The sequence below is a fragment of the Lontra canadensis genome, unplaced genomic scaffold (assembly GCF_010015895.1).
Source record: "Lontra canadensis isolate GAN:19392208 unplaced genomic scaffold, GSC_riverotter_1.0 scaffold34, whole genome shotgun sequence".
NCBI classification, from domain to species: Eukaryota; Metazoa; Chordata; class Mammalia; order Carnivora; family Mustelidae; genus Lontra; species Lontra canadensis.
Window position 1 is genome coordinate 6,218,795 of NW_022631028.1, and position 26,792 is coordinate 6,245,586.

The following is a 26,792-nucleotide window of genomic DNA, read 5'->3' on the forward strand; positions in this document are numbered from 1 at the left end:
ACTCTTCAAACATTTCACTCTTTGAAAAAAACCCAAATTGCTGTCCTTCCTTATCTGGTCAGTAGCTATGGGATTTGGACACTGTAACTTCTGTCAACATTTAAAACCGGATTCCATACAAAAATCCGGATTTCCAGATGCTTTTGAAATGTATGGATACCAAAATGGGACAGTTAGTTGAGTTGAGGTCGTTGCCCTTTTGGACAAATAATTTTCACTCCAATTTGCCACAAACCCCACTAATCTTATTAAACCTATTATACCTCCCTGCTGTGATTATTTACATTATTGCCTGTCCCCTATATTTGAGTATTTTACCCCAGTATAAACTATGCCATAATGACTACAAGTAAACATGAAAATAGTTCCCATATCCAGGGACAGGTATTCAGCTACAATACCATTTACAAATTATTATATATAAGGTAACCTTTGCAATACTCATTTAATTGTAGCACAATTAAATGAGTATTAAATCAAGCAAGAAATAGGCTATGTTCAACATGTTCTAGATGTCAGGGTGTAAGAGAGAATGTCATTTAAAACTTAATTTTCTTTTTTTCTTTAGAGGGACATCTTTTTATATGTGGGTGCTTTTTTCTTTAAAACAAGATCAGATTTAAATTCTACCCTTGAGAAGTTATAATCTTCCAATAATTTCATCTAACCAGTAAAAATTTTCATATTAAAACTCTTAATATTTAGTAACCTACACAAGTAGCAGATTACCCATGAAGTATTATGATGTTTGTTGAACTTAAATAAACTGACTGCATAGGAGCTTGGGGCTGACTGGGATTGGAATCCCAATTCCAAGATTTCTAATTGTACAGTTTTGAGTAAATGATGTAAACTTTTTTTTTTTTTTTTTTTAAGACTTCCTTATTTTAGAGAGAGGGAAGGGAGGGCTTAAGGAGGAGGACAGAGAATCCTCAAGCAGACTCCCCACCAAGCTCAGAACCAGACACGGGTCTCAGTCCCAGGACCCCAAATTCTTGAACTGAGCAGAAATCAAGAGTTTGGTCCCTTAACAGACTGAACCACCCAGGCCCCACTGATTAAACTTTCTAAAACCTTTGAGCTCTCAGATGGAGATATTACCACCCTCTTACAAGGCTACTTTGAGAATTATTAGAGCATCTGTATAAATGTTAGTTGCTTCATGTTAAAAAACTTAAACTGAAAAAAAAAATTTAAACTGATTCTGTAACTTTTTAAATAAAGCATATCTACGGATCTCCTATGACTTTATGATGAAACAAATTATTTGTCAGTTTGGAGGTAGAAAGAATAATGAGTAAAAATTTAACCCAGCAACATGTAATTACAAGTCTTTTGAGTACAAAATTGTCATCTAGTCAAAAATTGAAATACAAATGCATGTTCCCACACTGAGATACTCAAACTCATTTTTCAAAACTTACACTCAATTTTGTTTTAAGGCTTAATTTTAGTTTTTTAGGGGGAAAAGGGCATTTTAAGAGACCTTAATATAAAAAGATTCCATTTCATTATTACATTTGAGCAAATTAAATCAGGAGATATTTATTGTGGTAAAAGTATTAATTCAGGTACCATAAAAATTCTGTATTAGTAACCCTGCTACACATTTGAAAATTATTCCCTACATTACTATGGAACTACTTATTATTATCCTTAATGTACTTTAAAAAACTTCAGTGAGAAAAGTAGACAATATATGATTTTATTAATAAATAGTGTGAAAGCATCAGTGATAACTGCCTGAACATTAAATTCTTTTAAACATCCATGTCTTGGCTTTAATATTGTGCATACTGGCCTCTATGGCACTACAAGTAAACATGAAAATAGTTCCCATATCCATGCACAGGTATTCAGCTATAATACCATTTACAAATTATTATAGACAAGGTAACCTTTGCAATAATTAATATTCATTTGGACAACCACAATTAAATGAGTATTAAATCAAGCAAGAAATAGGCTATGTTCAACATGTTCTAGATGTCAGGGTGTAATAGTCAAGGTCATTTAAAACTTAATTTTCTTTTTTTCTTTAGAGGGACATCTTTTCCTTATGTAGGTGCTCAAATGAAAACTGAGGAATGCGTTCTTAGACCACAGTAACGAAAGTCAGACACAAGAGGGCGCGTGCCTCTTCTTCTGAAAGAAGCGATACATTTGCTCATTCTCTCTCTCCAAGCATCATTTCCCATATTATTAATGAAAATGCTTACAAGTACCAACCCCAAAATTCTGTCTTCAAGGGGAAGTTATAAATTTAAAAAAGAGTGGTTCATTATATAAAAGTCAAATTCCAGCAACACTAATGCTAAAAATGACATTAAATGTCTTAGCATCCACATAATATATTTCCATGAGTTTTCTATTATGCACAAGTTTATTTTCCTTAAGAAGTAAAATGAAGTTTGAATAGTACAGTCTGTGGTGTGGTGACATCAGCAACTGCCAGTTCTTGCCCATCAACGAGTCCCAATTCTAAAATAGAAAAAGTATAATTAACCCAAGCAAAAAAAAAAAAAAAAAAAGTCAACAAAAAGCACAACACACACATACAAACTACAGTTTTATGTCTAGATAAACATCAAAATCTAGTTCTCTTTAATCAAGGTAATACTGTATTTGATTTTTAGAGATTTTTTAATATTCTAAAAGAATTCTATCATTGCTTCTAAAAATATAATTACAATGGTATCACCATTTTAAAGGCATTAAAACAAACCTATAATAAGCATTTATTACTTTTACCAAAAGAAAAAACAGAAGAAACTGACTAGTAAATATATTCATTTAAAGTACCTTTCAACGTTTTGGAGAGATTTGGCCTTGTTCGTTCTTCAATAGAGGTTACTGACTAGAAAACAAAATTATTTTAAAGTAAAGCACATTAAATGAAATTAAACTTGTGATATAATTTTGTAGGGGGAAAAATACCCTAAAAAAAAAAAACAAAAACAAGCAGACACTGATTACCTGTAGGTAAAGTGTTCTATTTTTTCCCTCTAATGTAGCTGTGATGGCTGGAGATTTCATCTGCCTAAACAGAATAATGAGAGAGGAAACAAACAAAAAAAGATCACTTTTTAAAAATAATTCTAGTTTTTAAAGTTTTAAAATCACAGAAGTATTTCTACAACAGAACAGAAGTCCACAACACTTACAGAGAAGCACTATTGGTTAAATAATCCAAAACCTCCTGTAGTTTAGCAGATGGAGAAAACTGAATATTTTGAGGAAGCTGGCTACAAGCTGGGCAGTTTTCCTACATATATAAAACAACAAATAACAGTAGCACATGAACCAACAATAGTCTATAAGGATGAAATGAGAATCGAATTGTTTTAGTAATCATACATACTTCCTATGAACAAATCTTTATGTTTTAAAATTTCCTAAATTATTTTGCTACATACTATTTATTTCAGGTTATAGTGTAAAAGACAGATAATGAATAGGGTTCTAGAAGTTAGAAAATACTTAGGCTGTGGGCAATTTGGACCATATTTCTAACCAATAATTAATATGTAAAAATCTAGGTATGAGTGATCAAAAAATTTTTCATTAGTGTAATATTACTAACCTTTCTCTCTGCTTCAAATGTGTATGTGTATAGTCCATCCACATCATTGAATACCAAGTAATTATTAAGAGGAATATATGCACTGTAAAGAAAAATGGTTCATCTTTATATAATTGAGTCAAGTCAAAACATCAATTTATATACATATTAAAAAATGAAATCCATTACCTTGTGGCTATTTTAAAAACCTCAGTGGCACACACAGCTGAAGGGGGAGAAAATAAAGGTACTTCAACTCAATGCAAATTAGAAACTTAAAATTTCAGGGTTTTTTTTTTTAAAGGTTTTATTTATTTATTTGACAGATAGAGATCACAAGTAGGCAGAGAGGCAGACAGAGAGAGAGAGGGAGAAGCAGGCTTCCTGCTGAGCAGAGAGCCTGATGAAGGGCACAATCCCAGGACCCTGGGATCATGACCTGAGCCAAAGGCAGAAGCTTAACCCACTGAGCCACCCAGGCACCCCAAAATTTCATGTTTTTTTAGAAGTTGGTTACAGATAAAGTTATAAAGCAGCTGATTAAAAATAAAGAATATACTCTCAAAAACTGAAAAAATAACAAATTTTGTATTTGTTTTGTATAATCCAAGCAACAGAGTAGCATTAAATGCTTTCCTTCCACTTCTTCAGATTAATGAGCAACCTGTTCACACTGATTGAAAGGGAAGGTACTAAAATGTCCTCTTACTGCACTGTACTTTATGACAGAATGAAGACAAAATATATACAAATCCAACAGCTTGTTCTTTTTTGGACAGCTTAAAAATTAAACCACCCACCCAAGAAGGTATCAAATTCCTAGAACACCTGTTTTCTGAAACCAAGTAGCTGTTGAAATGTCAGTTTAGATAGTGAATCACCAATTCAGGAAAGAAAACAAAGTTAAGCAGTGGCCATTTTTCCTTACCTGCTATGACTGCATTTGTAGAAGCTACTGCGGGAATGATTCGTTTTACTACTCCTGAAAAGAATATATTGATTAAAATACGGTCAAATCTTTTAAAGAATAGGTATCTTAAATTAGACAATCTGATTATTAAATATCATTTTCCACAACTTGATTTTTCAGGATTTCAGGTCAGAAAATAGAGAAGTTTAACAAAGGAATGATCTTCTGTAAAATCCCCTCATTTTATCTTCAGAATCTTAAGTTACAGTAGCAAAGAAAACTCTTCACTAAGCTTCAAATAGAGATGAGATAATATAGTAACAGCTAACAGAATGTTCCAAGAAGATTAAATAAGACAGAATTTTCATAACACCCTTGTTAGTCTCCTTACTCTGATTTTAAAATAAGGGAAATGAAACCGAGACAAATTAATATCCACAGTTAAAGATCTAGTAAGTGATAGGAATTGCATATGAACTATAGTCAGTGAGCTCTGAATAAAGTATAAAGAATAAGATTTAATTAACTTTCCTCATATAATAGTTTCAGCCATTTGATTCCCCAAAATTTACAACAAACAAAAAACTGCCCCTCGTCTCATTTCCCTATGTAACATGGACTACATGAAATATTAGTTGTACTTTTATTTCTACCTCACCTTTTCCATATCAGTATTTCACAGAACAGGAAAGAATAAAGCCCCACCTTATAGCATTTTTTTTAAAAGCAAAACATAAATATTCCCTAACTGTATTTGGATTGTTCACTTTAGAAAACAGAAACTTCAGAAAAAAGTAGCTGTTATTATCTTGGGGTATGGGGGAACACTTAAAGACATGTCCCCAAGGCTTCAGGTGTAGGCAGGTTTCAAGAACCTCAGAAAAGCCAAATAATCTAAGAAGACATGAAAGGAAGACAATGAAAAAGTTTGAGAAGCTGTTTTAAAACATTAATTCTAACTATATGACAACATATAATTTCAGGGAAGGGGAAATAGGGAGGAACTAACTTCCTGATGGTTAAACTGGAAGCTCTCCAGTGAACCATATAGAGCAGATGTACGGAAGGAAGAACAGGTAGTCACAGTGAGGAGTAGCAGACATACTGCCCAAGAAGAGCCAAATGGTTAAGAGTCCTCTCATCCCCTACCCCTTAAAAAAGCTAGATTTCTCTTCCAATTTTGCTTCTGTACTCCTTGTCAGGGCTCTCAATCATCAGGCTCAAAAGTACACACCAAACCTTGATGAAAGTTATGGAAATATGAATGAGACTACATACTGAAATGAGTTTATAGTTCCTGATCAGGACAAACTGAAATCACCTCATTCAAACAGTTGCCACATGTGCACTATATGCCAGACTGCTGTTCTAGGTGTTATGCAAAGTAACAGTGAAAAAAACCTATTTGCTCTGACAGAGCTTTCCTTTTGCTGAGGGAGATTACATGCAAGTAAATAACAAAATTTCAAATACTGAAGAGTTCTATGAAAAGAAAGTAGAACAAAGTATATAGGGGTGCCTGGATGGCTCAGTGGAATAAGCCTCTGCCTTCAGCTCGGGTCATGATCTCAAGTTCCTGGGACTGAGCTCGACATCAGGTGCTCTGCTCAGCAGGGAGTCTGCTTCCCCCTCCCTCTCTGCCTGCTGCTCTGCCTGCTTGTCATCTCTCTCTCCGTTAAATAAATAAATAAAATCTTTTAAAAAACAAAACAAAAGGTATATGGTAGAGTTGGCAATGACGGAGGCAGCGCATCGGAGTGAATGATCAGGGAAGACCTCAGGGAAGTGGTAATTTGAGGTGAAACCTAAAACCGTTAAGACCCAGCCATGCAATGACTTAGAGAAAGAACATTTCTGTAAAGAGTTAAGGGCAAAGGCCCAACAGCAAGGATGTATGAGGGTGTAAGCATGAAATATTCTTTGCATAGAAAAACGAGGCTACCATTATTTCTGAGGAATTATAAAAATGTCGATAGTGAATGGCTCGGAAGTCATTTTTAGTTGAATAATCAAGTAAACTGGTTAATTGGATACCAAGAGCAATAAGCAGCCAGCCTCAACGGGATCCAAGGAAGAACATTCCCGGCCTAAGCATCAGGAGTTTTCAAGCTCCAAGGTGGGAATGAGGTTAGTATTCTCAAGAACAAAGCAGGCTGGGAACAGGGGAAAGCAGGGAGCAACAAGAAGCGTCTAAGAACAGAATTTTTAAATGACATCACCAGAAATCAGTAAATATGAGGACAAAATCACCGAAGAGAAACGGCACATTTTCAAAAAGAAGACAAAGCTTATTTTCTGGTGAACTCAGTGATGAACTTCAGACAAAATTTCTAGAAAGATGAATTATGAGTACCTCGCTTAGGAAACCATGATCACGAGACAGAGCATTATGATCGTTCACTGAGACAAGTCGTGCTGGACTCTGTTCTGCGACTACTAACTTGGCCACCCAGGGAACTGTGGAAAACAGCACAGCCAGGCTTCAGGAGAACAGAAAGATATCCTTGTGAGTAAGACAAAGAAATAGGAAATACTCAAGAAGGCCTGATCGAAAAATGAAATAAAACAAAAAGGGCCTGATTCAAATGTCTGTTCTCAGGCAGTTCAATCTTGTTAAAATTTTTAATTATCTGAGAAAGAGATAAAACATTATTATCAAAACAACAAATGAAAAGATGCTGGCAAGAACAGATAAGCTGGCAGGCATAACAAGATATATGTAGAGAGAAAACAGCAGGTTTAAGAATAAACTTGTAAAGACCTATACTTGAGTATGAAAAGACAATACTACCACCCCAAAAAACTGCCAAACCTATAATGGGAAAATGGGGCTTAGCTACTGCCATGTAGAAAGAACTTCCAGATTTTAGTGGACAGTGACCTAAAGAATCAGAAGTATAGCATCAACGTAAATGACAAACAACAAAAAACCCTGCTCTCCTTTAAGACTGCATCAATTATCAGAAGTCTATTTTAATCTTAGCGTGCTTCATTCTAGCCTAGATAAGTATGGATAACTGCAATATGGTTAGAAAAGAAAAAGAGAAGGAAAAAAAAAAAAAAAACCAGGATGGAAACTTAATGTCAGCCAACATGTAAAAGGTTAAAGGAACTAGAAAGATTGATGATAGTGATTTGGAGGGAATGTGATTACTGTTCTGTTTATGTAAAAGGCTATTACTTAAAAGGGAATTTGATTTATATTTGATATACCCTGGGACAATACTCACACCAAACTAAAGAGGGAGCCTTCTGCTCAACATACAAAATAACGGTCTTAACAGTCTTACCCAAATGTAAAAATAGATTGCCCCAGGAGGTGACACCTTCCTCTTCAATTAAAGATAAAATGAATGGTTCACCTTAGATGACTTAGTGCCTCTTCCAATTCTAGTAAGATTCAGTGATTTTACGAAGTTCTTCCTAGCTGGGGTGCCTGGGTGGCTCAGGCAGTTAAGCATCTGACTCCGGGTTTCAGCTCAGGTTATGATCTTAGGGTTGTGAGACTGCTTTGGGCTCTGTGCCCAGACCAGAGTCTGCTTGAGATTCCTTGCCCCTCCGGTCCTCCCTCGCCTTGAGAGCGCATGTTCTCTCTCTCTCTCTCAAATAAATAACTAAATAAAATCTTTTTTTTTTTTTTTAATTACTCCTAGCTAAGAAGTAGTTTGGATTCTGTCAAACTCTGTTCCCTCCTCCAACCAAATTTAAGACACCTGCAAACTACCATTTCCATGGTACCTTGACTGAACCTCAAATGGCCGGTACTATCTGAAATCACTTATCTGTTATTTCCTTCAGAGTATCCCAACCCCTGAAAATGGGATTATCCCAAGGTTAAAATTCCTAACAATTCACTAACTTACCTTGAGTGAGTCTATAGGTCACACCCCTAATATTATATTGTGATGCCCTCTCGAGGGACTTTTGGAAAATCCACTGAATATGATCAGGATCATCTCCATCTAATGGAACTCCTTCTGTTACCAGAAAAAAAAAAAAAAAAAAAAAAGGCAAGTAGGGTAAGACAGAAACATGTAAACTTAAATCAGTTCATGTTTTAATGTAAAGATACAAATGAATAATATAAATAAATATATATCTTACGTAATTCCAGATTATGAAATTCAGTTTATTACCTCCAAAAGGCTGCTCCTTGGGCCACTGCAGTATCCTTACATACTCAATACAGTGTTCTGGTAGCCTGGGCATAGACGCAATGGTGCACATGGGAAAATTAACCTAAAATCACAGTTGGGTGTTTTTTAGTGGATTTTAAGTAATGAATTATTTTAAAATGTAGCTTCTACTTAGGTCTATTTCGTAAAAGTAGACAGGAGGTTAAAATTCTTATTAGCTTTCCACTTACAAAAACAAAACATTTTATACCACTAATAATGCTTCTAAAACTAAAAGACAGCATCTGAGTCACCTTACATTTACACAGGAATGTAGATTTGTGCTACATTTACAAGGTATATAAATTTAAGCTTGTTAGATCATGAGAAGTGCTGAGTAAGTTCTCAAATATGAGCATTTTATTATGTTTACACATTTCAATCTGAAGGTATAACATAAACCAAAGCAAAAGCAAATTCACAGAGTTAAATCAATTCCAAGTAAATTTATTTATAAATTTATTTATTTATAAATCAAAATTCTAACTATTCCCTAAAGTGGGTATACAGCTTAAAGAGCTCCATATCTGGAAGGATCATTCTCATCCCTGGTATCTTTATCTCCCTGAAACAATCACAGGCAAAAACCAAACAAGATAAATTATAGCTCTATCCCAACATTTAACTTTGTAGTGGATCCCTTGATCTCTACTCTCCAAAGAAAAAAAAAAATAATACAAATCATGAGAACAGAATAGTATCAGTACCATGATATTCCGTTCCTTTCTTTTCACAAATTTCTTTTCTTTTCATATTTTATCTTTCTTCTTCGTATGATTTTTAAAATATGATTACCCCTAATTAAAAATCCTAAATATTGACTACACTTAATAATTAGTCCTAACTCAACCCCAAGAGACTATAAAACAAATGCAGGTGCTTCTTTACCTGTGGAGGATACAGTTCTAGTGTGCATTCAATACAAGCAGTCATTCCAGGCAGAATCACCCGGGCATTTCCTTTAAAACCTTCTGTCCCCCCATCTATTAAAGGGACAATGGAGCTTGGGTCTAATACACCATCTTCATAATTCAGAAGAGATATCTAGGAAAATTATTTAAAGGTCAGAGAGGGGAGTAAGAATTCAAAAGAGAAACATGCTCTCTGGAAATTCTACAAATCAATCGCACTATTGAGTACTAGATTATCAAATCATGGGATTATGATACTAGCAGTTTATATTCTCACCTGAAAGTTAATGACTGGCACTATATCGTGATGTACATCTACTTAGTTGAAAATTAAATAAACTCTGATTTGTCAAAAATATGGTATGGTATCCTAATTTCTGGTATATTAAGAGCAGCAGCAAGAATTTCAAAGAACCATAGAACATTAAAGTCTTTACCAGCATGCCATTTATCCATCTTCTGGCTATGATAGAGTCCAGTCCACATACAATTATATGAAATTCTACAGAAGAAAAAGCAAGTTTGGCTTTTAAAAATGCCATTGCATCAAATAATTCACTTTCTAAAAAAACAAACAAAAAACCCCCCACCTCTTATTGTAATACAAACACACATAGTTCCTAATCCTTGAGTAATCCTTACTCAAGACAGCATATAAAAATGCAGCTAATGATGTCAGCTAAGAAATAAAACAGTGGAATTCTCTGTTCAGCCAACTTTACTAAAAAGCAAACACTAAGAGATGAAAACGAATGAAGAAATAGCCTTCAAATAGCTAGCAACTAAATACAGTAAGAATTTAGTGAAAAGTAAATTTCAAGTAGAAAACTTACGTCGATAGAAAGTGTCATTAAAATCCTGAATCTTGTTGAAATGTCTGAACATAAGTAAAGGAACTTAAGCTGCTAAGTTTTTAACTTATGAAGTGAATTTAATAATGCCATAAGGAACAAATTATAAAGGTACACAACAAGAATAAGCCATTAATGTTCAAAGCAGTGGAATTCAGGAAATGTGACAAAATGAACACAACCCTAATTCATGACAAAACCTCTTTTGTAAATACTCCAATTACTTATAGTAGTGTCTCTCAAAAGTGAGCCCCCAGACTACATTTATGTCTCTCTTGCACTCTCTACTCTGCTTCAGTTTTTATAAAAAACCATACATCGTGGGAGGCAGACTGTGTCCTCAACCAAAGGCAACAATGCATCTTAGTGAAGGAAACAAACATATTACAATTCCCATTTAGGCAGATGACTATAAGACTCAGAACACAAATTTAACATCTTGTACACCTTAAATTTATACATTATATAATAAATATTTTCAATTAAAAATTAGAGTAACTGCTGCAAAGCTAATTTTAAAAAAAGATGTTTCCACTAGCTTTTTCAGGTACAAATGTGATTTGTTATTTTTGGGGTAAGGGGAAGTATGAATTCTTTGTTCTCCAAGTCTCTTTTTACTTTACCAAACCCAACCAGCAGTCTTTCCCTGCGTGGAAGCCGTCAAGAGAACCCCATCAAAAATGGCTGTGGGTGTTAATCAATCGTAGCATTTAATATCATAACAGCACATGTATATAAAAAATTTTAATTTTTCTAATGGAACAATTTTTTTAGTAATATATATACTTCTCTAAAAGTACAATAAAAAATCCACCATATATTTTTTAAAAACCAAAATAAGAGAAAAGAGGAACAATATAAAAATACACTTGTCCTAGATCTTATATTCTGGCCTACAAAAAAAGCTATAAAAAATAGATTCAATTCTTGCCCTCACCCATTCAGGCCTCTTTTCCTTTTGAATGCTAGGCAAACAGGAAGCATAAACTGCAGCTGTAACAGGGAGGTCAAAAGAGAATAGATGCAGCCACTCTGGGAAACAGTATGGAGGTTCCTCAAAAAGTTGAAAATAGAGCTACCCTATGACTGGGTAGCAATTGCACTACTGGGTATTTACCCCGAATATACAAATGTAGTGATCTGAAGGGGCACCTGTACCCCCAATGTTTATAGCAGCAATGTCCACAATAGCCAAATTATGGAAAGAGCCCAAATGTCCATCAACAGATGAATGGATAAAGAAGATATATATATACACACACACACACACACACACACACACACACACACACAGACACAATGGAATATTACACAGTCATCAAAATATGAAATCTTGCCATTTGCAATGACATGGATGGAACTAGAGAGTATTATGCTAAGTAAAATAAGTCAATCAGAGAAAGACAATTATCATATGGTCTTACTGACAGGTGGAATTTAAGAAACAAGACAAAGGATCATGGGGAAGAGAAGAAAAAATGAAACAAGACAAAACCAGAGACGGAAATAAACCATAAGTGACTCTTCATCATAGGAAACTGAGGGTTGCTGGAGGGGAGGCAGGTGGAGGGATGGGGTAACTGGGTGATGGGCACTGGGAAGGGTGTGTGTTGTAATGAGCACTGGGTATTATATAAGACTGATGAATCACAGACCTGTACCGCTGAAACAAAGAGAGAGAGAGAGAACCAGAGCAAACAGAAGAATAGTAATAGGAGGACTCAGGAGCCACACCAAGAAATTCCACATCCTAGATTTCTATAAAATACCCAAAGTTCACAGATCTAACTTTTAGAGTTTGCATATTCTTTTTTTTCTTTCTTTCTTTCTTTGGAGGTCTGTATTTGCCTTTTCAAACATTTACTTTGAAATAACATATATCTACAGAGGGCTGCAAAGCTAGTATAAAGATGTCCCAAGAGTCTTTGATCCAGTTTCCCCTAATGGTTACATCTTACAGGACTATTATACCAAAAGCACAAATACGACATTGATAAAATGAGTATGTACAGTTCTGTGATTGAAACACTTAGGTAGATTTGTGTAACCACCACCATAAAGTTATACAACTATTCCATCACAGCAAAGCTCTTCCTCCTGCTACCTCTTTAGAGTCACACCTCTCCAACCTCTGATGCCTAATCCCTGGCAATCATTAATTTATTCCATCTCTAATTTTGTCATTTGAAGAATATTACATTACTAGAAACATATAACATATGACCTTCTGAGACCGGGATTTTTCGTTCAGCACATCTTTGATATCCACCCAACTTGCTGCGTGTTTTGTTAATTCCTTTTTATTGTTAAGCAATACTCCACAGTATGGCTATACCCCAGTTTAATAATTCTCCTCATGACAGATGTTTGGATTGTTTCCAGTTTTTGGCTAATGCAAATAAAGATGCTATGAACATTCAGGAACAAGTTTAATGCAGACCTGAGTATTTGTTTCTCTGGGGTAATGCCCAGGAATGAAACTGCTGAGTCACATGGAAAATATATGTTCAGGTTTTTAAAAAATGGGCTGTTTTCCAGATGACAATACCATTTTCCATCTCCCACTAGGAATGGATGAGTGATGCAGTTTTTCTATAGCTTTGCCAGGATTTTACATTACTGTGTATTTCACTGTGGTCGTAATTTGGATTTCTCTTATAGCTAGTGATGATGAACATCTTCTCATCTGCTTTTTGTTATCTTCTTTATTTTGTTATCTTCTTTAGTGAAATATCTTTTCACATTTTCTGTCCATTTCCTAACTGCATTTTTTTTATTGCTTAATTTTGTGAATTCTTTATTTATTCAAAATGAGTCTTCTGTCAGATACCTACTTCATGATATCCCATTCTCATCATTATATATTATCTTATTCTCTTAACAGGGCCCTTCACAAAGCAAAGTTTTAAATCCTAATATAGTTCAATTTATCATTTTTTTTTCTTTTAGGGATCATACTTTTTTGATGTGATCTAAGGACTCTTCACCAAGCTCTACATAACAAAGATTTCCTCCTATACTGTCATCCAAAATTTTACAGTTTTACATATTATACTAAAACCTATGATGCATTTTGAATTAATTTTTCCAATTTTGAGGTTTGAGTTGGGATTTCGGATTCATATTTTTGCTTATGGCTATCCAATGGCTCCATCACAATTTTCTGATAAGAAATTATCCAAACTTTTTGACAAAAGTTTCTATACTTTTGTCAAACATCAATTGGCCATATTTGCCTGTGGCTATTTCTGATTTCTTCTGTTTTACTGATGTTTGTCTCTATCTCTGCTAACGCCACACAGTCCTGATTATTGTAGCTATAGTAAGTCTTGAAATTATATTGTGATTTCCTCCCACTTTATTCTTTATCTGAACTGTTTTATTTTTAATTTTTAAAAATATTTTATTTATTTAAGAGAGAAAGAAAGAGAACACAAGTGGGAGTCGGGACAGAAAGAGAAGCAGACTCTCCGCTGAGCAAGGAGGTGGATGAGGGGCTCAATCCCAGGACCCTGAGATCATGACCTAAGCCAAAGGCAGACACTTAACTGACTGAGCCCCCCAGGCGCCCCTCAGAATTGTTTCAGGTATTCCTTCACCTTTCCATATAAATTTTAGAATAATTTTGTATCAACAAAAAATTTTGCAGGGATTTTGACAGAAAATGTATTAGACTTGTATACAAATCTGGGGAGACATGACACCCTTACTATGTCAAACTGCCCAATTCTTGAACACAGAGTATCTCTCCATTTATTTAGACCTTCTTTGATTTCTTTCATCACCATTTCGCAGTATTCAGCATTCAAGTCATATACTCATTTTATTCGATTTACACCTAAGTATCCCCCCACCTTTTTTTTGAGCGGTTGTAAATGGCATTCATCGTATTTTAAATTTCTCTCTCCACATTTTTACTGCTAGTACACAGAAATATAATTGATTTTTGTATGTTTATTTTGTATCCTCTAGCATTTCCCAAACAGCAAAGCTCACCTCATGAATTTCTATAAAACACATTGGAAGTTCTCCAGATCGAACACTTCTTTTTAAAAAACATCTTTCTTAGGGGGCACCTGGATGGCTCAGTGAGTTAGGCTTCAGCCTTTGGCTCAGGTCATGATCTCAGGGCCCTGGGATTGAGCCTCGCATCAGGCCCTCTGCTCAGCAGGGAGCCTGCTTCCCTCCCTCTCTCCCTCAGCCTGCCTCTCTGCCTACTTGTGATCTGTATCAAATAAATAAACAAAATCTTTAAAAAAAAAAAAAAAAAAAAACCAAAACATACTTCTTGGAAAAATAAATATACTTTGATACACGTTCCATTTGGTTAATATATAAGGAGTGTCTATTCAGTGTGCTACTGGAGGGACACACAAAGATTAACTATAGCCAGACAAGGAACTTATAGTCTAACAAGAGATATGTAATCCAAACTGAAATTAAGGAAGGGCAATAATGCAAATAATGCAAAATAAACAATTGTACTGGCCATAAATGCTTAATGTAAAAATTAGGGCAAGAAATATTTATATAACCTTAAAGAAAAGACTAGAATATAAAGCAAAATGTCACCAGTAAGTACCTCGGTAATAAGCATACTGCTGATGGGTTTTTTTGTTGTTGTTTTTTGTTTTTTGTTTTTGTTTTTGTTTATCTGTATTTTCTGTTAAATACCTCTTTTATAATAAAGAAAACACAAAGCTTTAGAAAGTTAAGTAACTTTTTTTGTCAAAAGGATACGGAACTACATTGCAGTTAGGAACTCTGTCATTCAGAAATTCTGCAGCAACTTCAGCCTTAGGTCTTCCAACATCTTTGGGCCTATAGGAAAAATTATATTTAAATTATCATTCATGATATAAATCTAGATGATATAATTTATTTCAGACAGAAAAAATATTCATGGTGAGCTTATTTAGAGAATATTTAGAAGAAACACTTTTATCTAAATTTTTTTATATGAAATTGGTCACAAATGTCAATGCTAACTGATGTTCCAAATGAAGTATTTACAGGTACTGACAAGTCTAATTATTTCTTAAATGTAAATATAAACAGTACCCCCCCAACCCCAGGAAGCATAACAATGGTATGTTTCCTGGCCACTTCCCACTGCGGCATTTCCCAATGTAAAAAATTATCCCATACCCAGAGCCTTCCAAATCTGCCCTGAACCCCAGAACCTCAAGGTGTTAACTATGGAGGTCTTGGCTGAAATATAACACAATTCATTCTAGGGATACAAAAGCCTTCATGTATCCTCTTCCCATGTGTGCTGATTAAACAGTAAATTTTATGCCCCAAATGAAGCCATAAGCATGTTTGGAAGAAATAATGCTGAAGACATTATCCAAAATTGCAAATGACACCAACATTCCTAAGAAACTAAAAACAGAAGACCTCAAAAGGTTACTCCTAGATAAGAACCATTGCTATAGAAAAGGACACAGGGAAGTCTCTCTTAGTACAAATGGTATTTTCTTTCATAGTACTTCCTCATTCTCCTCACAGAAGTCAGTCACTCCCTCATACATACAACACAGTACTTCATTACTATTTTTCCACAACATTTTTTATTAGATACAGAGGTCTTTCATACCCACTAGACTATGAACATTTGGAAGAAAGTAACCATATTCTATTTCTTTCCAGTCCTTCAGATACAAGCACAGAATATTTTAAATGAAGATTTAAAAAAAAAATCAATGTTACTAATAAAACTTACTTTTTATTTAAAATTGGAATTTTAAAGAAAAATAATTTAACAGGTCAATTTTCTTCTCTCCGATGAAGCAGTATGCTTTTTTTTTTTTAAGACTTTATTTATTTATTTAACAGAGTGAGAGAGATCACAAGTAGGCAGAGAGGCAGGCAGAGAGAGAGGGGGAATCAGTCTCCCTGCCGAGCAGAGAGACCCGATGCAGGACTTGATTCCAGGACCATGAGATCATGACCTAAGCTGAAGGCAGAGGCTTATTAAACCACTGAGCCACCCAGGTGCCCCAGTGTGCTTCTCCTGATTCAAAACTTCTGATAAGAGTTTTATTCTGACTTGTCCTGTAACTAGGCTCTAGTTATAGATCAAGGAACCTGATTTTAGTACTGCATTTAACTAGTCTGGACAGAGCTCTTTGGGTAAAAGGAATAAAGGAGACTTTCAAGATTCAAGATTCTTTTACATTGTGGATTATATGTGCTTCCACAGCAGATCCCAAACAAAAAAAAAAACTCCTAGATGGTTTCTGTGGAGACTGCTAATTTACCTTTCCAGAATTAGGGGATCAGACTGTTCCACCTAAAAACTGCACTTTGAACAAAAGGCCTTTCACAGGTATCATCTTTGCAGGACACCTTGGCCTAATTCCTTAATCTTGAAAACAAGTACCTGCCCTGAGGGCTGCTCTGAGATTAAAACAGGTACTATAGATGAAGAGTTTACTACAACTAATAGAGTTTACGAATATAGACGAAGAGTTTACTACAACCCAAGCACTCAACAAATGTTAACTATCATTATGATTTTCAAACATTTTTTTAGCTATAAACTAAAGGGCATGGCTTATTATCAATAACCAACCAATTCAGTGTTATCTTTATTACAGCATTCATATACTAAAATGTATCATGATCCACGAAGTTTCAGAGAAGGGTAGTTTCAAGGGTTAAAAATTAAACAAGATAAAGCCTAAACAGGAAATGTAGAGTTCATATAGCAATTACAACACTTCCTTAACTTGACTTTGACCCATCCTTCAACCTCTTTAATATCTTCCACAAAGACAGGTTTCATGCCTATCCAAAAATTTAAATTTACCTTCTCTGCTAACTATCTGAGCACTTTCTGCTAATAACATAATAATCTAGAAAGAAAAATAAAAAGTCCTTATCCCTCCATATGTATAGTTCTTTGACCAATGACACTTATATCTGAGCTCGTCAAATCTCTAAATGCTACATACTAAAATTCACTAATGAACCTCTCCTCACGTCTGCATATACGGCCTACTTGCAGTTTTAAAAGTCATTTCTAACAATCCATTCCCAGATGCCTTCTGTATTTCATGTTCGTCTAAGGTAATTATCCCTTTATTCCATTTCAACCGCTCCTGGGTTTTCTCTCCTTAACTGTCTGTTTTCTCTTTTTTTCTGTAAGAAAGTTCAAACTCTCACAACTTCATTGCCCCGGAGTCACCATACAATTCTTGGCCCACCAGTCTCCACCAATGTATCTCACAAGCGCCCAATATTCCAGCTGTTTTCTTTTGAAATCAACGGGAGGAAAAGAGCCTCGCCCCAAATCACATAAAGCATTTGGAAATCTCTTTAAACAACAACAAAATCATGTATTTGTTTTTAAAACTAGCTTCACCAGAATGCTCACAATTTTCTTGCAAAATTTTACCTAAAAAAGAGAGTGGTAGTTATTTTTAAAATAAAATTACTGTTACCCTCTCATAGTTTGTAAAAATTATTACTGCGATGTACTCAAGTTCAAGTGATTATCAGAATTTTAAACTAGTATCTTAAAACTTACCTAAATAAAAACTGCCTATTTAGATTGGAAACATCTATAGTGTCCATGTCTATAACATGAATCTGTCTAAAACCAGACAACGCCTGTGGGAATAAAAAAAAATCCAATTAAGCAGAGGTTTCCGCACATTTGAAATTTTAAGATTTGTTTTTAAGGTAGTCCTTGAAATTTATAAATGCTCAATAATAAATTCTATAGAATTGTATTCAATGGTTAAAGTATCTTACAAGGTATATAAGGTATATAAAATTTAGGGTTCTTGTAAAAGTCAAAAATGTGTAGCTACTCAGTTTTAAATAGTCTACAATCAAAAGAGAACTCAAAATTTCTATAGTTGTTTTATAATCCCATAAACACTTGTATAGTTTGTTGCTTTGCTGCTGCCACCAGATATTTTAAGTTTACTAGTCTTACTAATTAACTGAGTTTGCTATTCTTTTTCAGAATACAGTTAAAAAGCAATTCCTACAAGTTTTATCGTAGTTGACGTAACATTAAGTATGTTACAATTCAGAAATAACTATTAGAAGGTGTACATTATCAACACACATATGTATGTAAGCACATGTAAAAGGAATATCCTAAAAGTATTAAGTCAAGAACAAGCAATCAAAAAAGCTAGGGAAAAGCAACAAACTTGTGCAGTACAACTAGTGCTCAAATTTACCAGCAGAAGCAAAAGATTAAAAAAAAAAAAGTCTGAATAATTAATCATGCTTTTCTGGTTTTGGTCAGTTAAGTAGTCAAATTAAATCAAGTGTCAATAATTTCCCTACTTTTCAGCCTCTCCTTACAGCAAGAGATCCTCCAAAGTTGTCCATACATGCTTTCTCATTTTCCTGTCTCACACTTAAACTTAACAAGCTTTCACTCCCACCACTTCGCAGAAAACTGCTCTTGTCAAGGTCATCAATGATTTCCATGTTACTATTTCCAATGACAATTTTCAGTCTCTCTAATCTTACCCACCTAAAGTAATCTGGCAGTGTGTGGATCAATTCCTCCTCTATAAAATAAATTCCTCACTTGGTCAATACACTCATGAGAAATCTGAACATTAAAACTTGGTTTCCAGTTCACCTCACTCAGGAGTTTTCCTCCTACTTCACTGGCCAGAATTTGGAGTGCCTTTGTGCTTAATTCTGGTTAGTGCTGGTGATCTCTGACCATCTTGTAAGATAAAGCATTGTCTAACAGACACCTCTAAATTAAGTTTCCAAAACCAAACTCTATCGTCCTTGCTCACCAACACCACTAAATCTATTCTTTTCCTAGTGTCTCCCATTTCAATGAATGCTAACCATCTTTCCAGTTGCTCAGGGAAAAAACCTTGTCATGACATCCTTGGCTCCTCTCTTTCTCTTATTTCCCATAACTAATCCACTAGTCAATCCTGTTGACTCCAACGTCAAAACATATCCATCACTCAAGACTCTCACCACCTCCAGTGCTACCATCTTGCTCCAAGTCATTGTCACCTCTTGCCTAGATTACTGTAACAACCATCCAACCAGCCTCTTAGCTTCCTGCTGTTTTTCCTTGAGTCTTTTCTCCACACATCAGGCTCAGTGAACCGTTAAAAGTCAGATCAAATCAACTCATCTGCTTAAATCTCTCCAGTGACTTCCTGACTCAGATAAAAGGCAAAGTTTTTACAGGAGCCTCTAAAGCCCATATTCACTCTGAGCCCTTCCATCTCCTATCACTTCTGGATATCCTGTGGGAAACTGCTCCCCCTTGCCCACTTCTGCTTCAGCGATAATGACCTCATTTCCTCCTAGAACATAAAAGTCATGCTCCCACTTCGCAGATTTTGCACCTGATGGTCCCTCTGCTTAGAATATTCTTGCTCACCTCTCTGCTCAAATAGCATCTTTTTGTAAACCACTTCCCCTCCCACCAGGCTACCTATCTTCTATTCTTCCTTTCCCCATAGCATTTATTACTATCTGACATACTATGTATTTTACTTATCTTTTTCCTTCCATAAGACCCCAAAACACAAACACCTGGCAGTCCTTTTCCATGCTGCATCTTTAGCTTTCAAAATGGTACCTGGCATATTGGGGGGGGGGGGTTTCTATAACTATTTGTTCACTCAACAATAGTAATGTCATATTCTTTTTTCAGAATGAGCCTTTGGTGGGGGGCTTACAATCAATTTTAAAAAACCATGCGCATCTCTCATATATTTATGTCTGAAATAAGCAAAGTAACAAGTGGTAATTGAAAAGAATTAGTTTTCTTCTTTTAAGACATTACAATGCAATAAGGCCATTCCTAAAGTTCCTTGATAACTATTCCTCAGATCTAATCTCCAATTAATTCACATTTAAAATTACTAAACATCACATGTGCAAGTCACAGCTTCATAACAGAAAAAGTTAACCATTAGGGGATTTTAACATAGAATGCCTGCCAAAACTACTACCTGTCTTCCATAAATCTTTCCCTTCTAGAATTCTTTGGTACTGCAAGGGTTTTTATGTTTGAGAAAGTTCTGTCATTCTGGCACCCCATCTCATAGTATATCATACATAATGCTGTTTATTTGATATAAGAGTTGTCTCTCCAATGAAATTTCAAATTCATTAAGGACATGGACCATGATGACCTAAAATCCCTTCAGAACTGAGCAGAGCAGTTAAGTACCAAGAAGTGTATTAAGTTTCTGCAGTTTCACTAACACTGACATTAGTGTTTTCTTAGCAAAATGAATGTAGCTGTTGACATTTAAATTACAGTCACAAGGCCAGCTCTGTAGGTCCCTCGTGTGGTTATGTGACCTGATTCATTTTCTAAGGAGCTTCCTCTAGCATTTCCAATTTTCTACACACCAGTGAGAAGGCTGACATACAACACCTTTAAATCAATTCTTCTCCTACCCATTTTTATTAAATAAACCAATAAAGCCTTATAAAAAGTTATTTGTAGTTACAAGAAGTCAGTGAAACTATTAAGTCACATATTATGGATTTCAAACCAGTATAAACAAATAGCTTCTGTAAAGAGTACCCCCTCTCAAGATGATATTCAGTGAAAACAAACTGTACAAAAAAAAAAGTTTAGCTATTCCAAATTTTATGTTTAAGTCCTGTAATGACCTAATGGTTCAGTGAAAAGCACACTTTTCAGTGTTAATTTCAGAATTAATGACCTGGACTAGGTTCTAGGGATATCACTATTCAGAAAAACTTATCTCCCTCTATATAAAATGAGACAATATTCTATCCACCTAACTGGGTTATTTTGAGAAACACAAGAAATAATTCTTTGAAATTACATGTTAAAATGTGAATTATCAGTTTTGTTATTAATGTCACCAAAATTAATGACTGCTATGCAAGAGGAAGCATAAAGATTTGTTTGATAAATATCAAAGAAGAAAAAAAGAATTTTCTATCAATGATTTTACAGTTGAGGACTTTAGAGTGTAAAAAGTTCCAGTTCTATCATTATGTTAACTACTATCTCAAATTTCACCTACTAAATTTATCTACAAAGGCTCACAGGAAAAAAGGTTAACAATCATAACAAAAAATTTCCTAGTAAGAGAACAGAAAAAGAAAATGCTTTAATTGCCACAAGAAGAAAAAAAATACATATATATATATTACCAGATTTTTCAGGAGCTCACATCCTAAGCCACCAGCTCCAATGACTAGAACTTTACATGTATCTAACAAAAACTGGAGAGACTGTAAAGAATGAAAAAGCATATTAAAATCTGGTTGATAATAACCATAAGTATCATCAATAAGGCAATAAACCATAAAACACTTTCTGATGTTTCCATGAAAAACCCAAGTAAGGATAAAGAGCAGACTTTGTAGTTAATAAAATATTTTAAATTTATGAACAAGGTGGAACCAGAAATTCTGTAATCTAATGACTTCAGAGGGTTTCAATTTTAATGTTTTTAAATTGACTTTTATGAAATTAGAAGGTTATTTCCACTACTATTCCTAGTTAACTAACACTTACCTTTTTTTTTAATTTTGAAAGAGGATGAAAAGCAAATTTAACTGACTTGCTAAAAAGAAAAAAGTGTAAAAACCTTAGAATAGAGGCTCAAGCATGCTCAAGTGTTTAAAGGTCTAAAAGTAAAAAGGTAAAAACAATAATTGCTGCTTTTGAACACAGTGATGGAAACTTACAAAACAGGAGATGACAGGGAAAAAAAAAGATAAAACTCTTAGAAAATTATACATCAGCAGAAATACAATTTAAAACAATGTCTTAAATTTTATCAGGCCAAAAAAAAAAAAAAAAGGCAAACCATAATAGAATTCAGAAGCACAGGAAAATATGGTGGAGTATCCAAAGAAACACAAAATACTTTAAATTCAGTCCAAGATTAAAGGAGAGGAAAGTTATACTGATGATACAATGAATGAAACCCAAGAATCTGTGCCTTAATTTTAGGAGTAGCATAATACTGCTATTTCAAAACATCTCTTCATAAACACAAAAGACATAAAAATTAACTATAAAGAATATATTTTCTACCTTGCAGTAAAATACAAGTTGTATGTAATTGAACGTTTGCCTTATGTCAAAAACTACCAGTCCAAAATTCTATCCCTCTATTATATAGCAGTCACATAATTTTTAACATGCGATTAATTATTTTCAATTCTACGTAAGGATGCTCATTTCAACTGAATTTCAAAATTTAAGCAAGCATATCTACATTTCTATCAGATTTAATTTCTCATAGTACAGTTAAAAAGGGGAACGTGTCTCAGAAGTCATTTAAAACTAATTCTCAGTGAAGTAAAACTTAGAATCTTAAATGAGATTATGAAGTTATTTTACTCTTGAGAATTTTCAACATATTACATGAGAAACATGAAAATGACTCAAATATTTGTCATTTAAATATAATCAACTGCAAATATTCAAATATTTAGTATTTCAAGGTAACTTGTATAATTATTAGTTTTATTAAAGAGCAAACTAAAAAGAAAGCATTTTATTATTTTTGAAATATAAAACTATTAGAGGAGTTATTTAAAAATAAATGTTTCTCACTTCAGTGCTCGGTTCGAAATCAGGGTGTGTGAAGGGTCCAGATCGCTCGAGGAACTTCTTTACATGGTTCCAGCGACCTTCCCAGTCTCCAGTGTCCCCACACCCACCATCAACAGCCATTCTGCACAGAACACAGTAAATTCAGCTGCAAAGATCAGTAGGAAAAAGCCACACCTATAACTCTTATGGTTTCCCCAAATGAAAAAGTAAGCAGACCTGCTCAAATAAAAAGGGAAATATCAATGTGGTTATGCTTTTTTAACTTTTTTCTTGGCTATTACCTAGTTTATTTAACGTTAAGAACTACATATGTTGATGAAATAAGTCCACGTTTCTGGGATCTTAAAGCACCCCAAGATCAAACTTGGGATATTATTGGTCAACTGGTGAGAAATGGGCTTTTCTACATTTGGAATTTATAAAAGATCACTACAAACTTCCCCAGTCTGTTCCAACAACACACTTGGATCAAGGAAAGAAAAAAAAAAAAACCTCCACTTTCGGAATAGTGATGCTTCAAATCTAATATAACTTATGTGTCCTTTCCAAGTCTGACTTTTTTTGATGAGAGAAACATTCACACATTTTTCCCTGAAAGAGATCCCAATTTTGTTTCCACTGAACACAAAAAAAGTTTGGGGTTATAATTACACTACAGATAGGCATTACCACCTACAAACGTTTTAGAACATACAACTGAATAAGGAGGGACTCCCCTAACAAAAATACAAAATGTATTTTCTAACAGAAATGTATTTTTTACTTTCTGCAAGATTTATGTTTGATTGTGATTATTTTTAAATTTTCAAACTTCCTGTAATCTCAGTTTCTACCTCCAAATGTACTAGTAAGAACCAATTTTTACAGAAGGGACAAGTGTTGCCTAACAATAAAGACCAGAGCATTTGACGTCAAACTGGGTCTGGTTCCACAACAACATTGTGACTTTGCGCTGATTATTAGCGGCTATAAGTCTCATTTGTAGCTACTCCTTAAGGTCCGAACAAGGATAGAGAGATAATCCACACAGAGGCCTTAGTACAATACCTGACATATAGTAAGCATTCAAACCTTTACCGTCATTTTAAGCAAAAGTGGAAAGGAAATGAAAGGTGGGAAGGAATTCGTGAAATTATCATCCCAATCCTTTTGCAACTGAAATTAAACTTTCAGAGGGAGATACGTGAGAACTCTTAAAGCACGCTACTGGGAACTGGCACAGAAATCACTAACTCACCACACCCACTGCAAGAGTACCTTCTACCCCTCCCCTGTAGGAAGACGAAAAATTATGTGGCGTGGGACAGGCTAGAAAACACTGCTTAAATCTGTCTCACCAGCACAAAATTAAATATCTGATAAAACAAACAGGGTGTGTAATAAACGGGGGGAAAAATACGCTCTTTGTGGAGTCAACATCCTCCCTTAAGAGCCAATTCTTTTGCAAAAATGACTGAAGTGCTTATTACAATACCTTACACATAATGTTCTCCTAAGAAGTTTGCAATTAATACTATTGTCTCCGTGTTTACGAAAGGCCAAAAACGGCCTAGTGTCCGTTTCATGAGTTTAATCACAAGGTCACGGCTATGACAATTTGGGGGTGGAGGAGGGGGTGGGGCTCAATGGTCCTTCCGCAAGACCTTTGGGTCAAGTACCACCCCCGAGGGCTGGAGCCGGGCCTGCGGCGGTGGACCCCGGCTCCGGCCCTCGCCGGAGATAGAGACAAGGAGCCGCCCGCCGGGCCCCTGGGGCTCCGGGATGGGGGTCAGGGGATGAGGCCGTGCGGCCTGCGCTCCGGGTGCTCCCCTCCCAGCCCCCCGGGCCCGCTGCGGCTGGTCCCCTAGGCCTGGGGTGGGGGGAGGCGGGGGTCCCCGGAGAGGGCCCCGGCCTCCCGGCAGCACTAACTTCTCAGCCAGCAGCTCCTCTATTCTCCTTCTTTTCTTCTCCCTAAAAGAAAGAGAGAATAAAAGAAGGGTCAGCATCACGCTACACATTGGGCGCCGCGAGGGGATGGGGGGGGCGAGGGGTCGGGGCGGGGGGTCGGGGGACCTCCGGTGGCGGCGGCGACCGCCCACCGCCGCGCTCTCTCACAACCCAGCCCGACCCCGCACGCCTGCAGAGCCCTAGTACTTACGGCTCCTCGCCATCCGCCATATTGTTCTCCGCCTCTTCCCAAGAGCCCCCACGGCGGGCGGGCGGAGGGGCAGGACGAAGCGTAGGGGCGGGACCAGCAGGGAGAGTTGGAAAGGGACGGGGAGGAGCAGAAAGGGGCAAAGGGGCGGGACCTGAGGAAGGGGTGGGGTTGACGGCGCCGAGGCTCCCCTGCGCTCTAAAGCTTTTTCACGTAATTATAATCTTGATTAACTACACTTAATTACATAAATCTTACCCAGAGTATAACATTATTTTGCGTGAAAATATACGCACAATACGCCATATGTTTATACAATTTACGTGGTAATTAATAATTATAAAAAATGGTATGTTCTGTGAAAAACTCCTTGGAAGAGCCACCCTTATGCTGCAGAGCGTCTCTCTGAGGCTAATCATCAGAGTAATTTTCACCTTTAACTTTTCAGGAAACATTTTTGCATAAGAGTACGCACTTTGAGAATAAAATCTAAATCAGTTTGTAGTGATGGGATGGAGAGATTATTATTTTCATGCTTTGTGAATATCGAAGGTAGACTTTTTAATGTCCCATGATTCTGTCAGATAAGTTCAGCAGCAATAGAACCGAATAGGGGAAAAAACAAAACAAAACACCTTTTTTATGGGGAAAAACATATATTTAGATAAAAGTACAAAGAAAAAAAGCACAAAAATTAAGGAATAATTTAGAACACCTATAATCTCATCACCTGAAGATAAATGATAAAATTTTGGACTATTTTCTTCCTGGCAGACAGAAATAGATAGATAGATGAAAGTGTGTGTGTCTCGATGACTGGATACAAAAGTTCATATTAAAAAGAATATGTATATATATGTGTGTGTGTGTGTGTGTGTGTGTGTGTAGCCTTTCTTGGAGCTGGAAAAAATGAGATTTAGAGTCAAGAAGAACAGTTTAAATTCTTAACTCTCCACTTATAGAACTATGAGAGTTTGAGCAATGTTAGGTCTTCATTTGTAAAATATTTGCCTTGTAAGACTGAGAATTGAATGAAATACAGTGGTTCTCAAAATACAATCCCTGATCAACCACTTGGGAAATTGTTATAAATGCAAGTTTTCAGGCCCCATCCCCAACCTTTTGCAAAGCCCTGTATGATTCTGTGCAAAATAAAGCTTGAGAACCACTGACATGGAGTTTTGTAAAACCTAATGGGTACTCAGTAAATGTAGCTGCTGTTAATAAATTATGATGTTGTCTCCTCTTTGTCCTTTATTATCCCTCAATCAGGTTCAGTTCAAAAGCACTCATTGAGCTAAAAGTCAGTGCCAGGCAGTAAGTGGGAGAAGACAGAGTTCACAGTCCACAGTCTGTAGCAGGAGACACCAGCCACTTTCTTGGGTCACATGTCTCAGTAACAAGCCAGAAACCTCTTTTTTTTTTTTTTTTTTTTTTAAATTTTGCCCAGCCTACTCAGCCCATAGAAACCACTGAGATTAAGCCCTTGCTTTTCAAAACAGGCTCAATGGGTGGGGACCAAGCAATGTTACTTTCTGATCAAAAGGAGACCTTCTGATTAACAACAGTAAGCTCCACACACCCCCTCCCCCACATGATAAAAACCAACAGGCGCCTTAGAGACCATCTAGTTCAAACCTACCCAATTCATAGAGAGGAAGGTAAGGCTCAGGAACAGGGT

At 35.7% G+C, this 26,792-nt stretch overlaps 1 protein-coding gene across 2 annotated transcripts; it reads right to left on the bottom strand.

Moving 5' to 3' along the window:
- Positions 1-1,689: 1,689 nt before the first annotated feature.
- On the bottom strand, positions 1,690-25,200 carry UBA3 (ubiquitin like modifier activating enzyme 3). Of its 2 annotated transcripts, XM_032867358.1 has the most exons (18): positions 25,115-25,200; positions 24,886-24,927; positions 22,978-23,098; positions 21,561-21,641; positions 17,944-18,026; positions 15,150-15,230; positions 10,392-10,435; positions 9,996-10,060; positions 9,536-9,691; positions 8,609-8,711; positions 8,336-8,449; positions 4,491-4,544; positions 3,752-3,788; positions 3,584-3,665; positions 3,165-3,265; positions 2,977-3,040; positions 2,803-2,857; positions 1,690-2,481 (listed from the first exon to the last, which is right to left on the bottom strand). In XM_032867358.1, exons 1-18 carry the CDS (start codon positions 25,132-25,134, stop codon positions 2,393-2,395), a joined length of 1,392 nt encoding a protein of 463 aa, XP_032723249.1. In that variant the 5' UTR covers positions 25,135-25,200; the 3' UTR covers positions 1,690-2,392. The 2 variants fall into 2 exon arrangements, with proteins under 2 accessions (XP_032723249.1, XP_032723250.1); XM_032867359.1 differs by lacking the exon at positions 24,886-24,927 and having other exon boundaries at positions 25,115-25,192.
- Between the last annotated feature and the right edge of the window lie 1,592 nt (positions 25,201-26,792).

Bases quoted from the DNA above. Each gene is read 5' to 3' on its own strand.
- UBA3 (XM_032867358.1), bottom strand. From the start codon at position 25,134: ATGGCGGATGGCGAGGAGCC. The intron at 8,450-8,608 runs GTAATAAACTGA...TTCTGGTAACAG, and splicing joins CAAGGAGCAGCCTTTTGGAG to AAGGAGTTCCATTAGATGGA. The intron at 3,041-3,164 runs GTAAGTGTTGTG...TATTCTGTTTAG, and splicing joins TTAACCAATAGTGCTTCTCT to GCAGATGAAATCTCCAGCCA.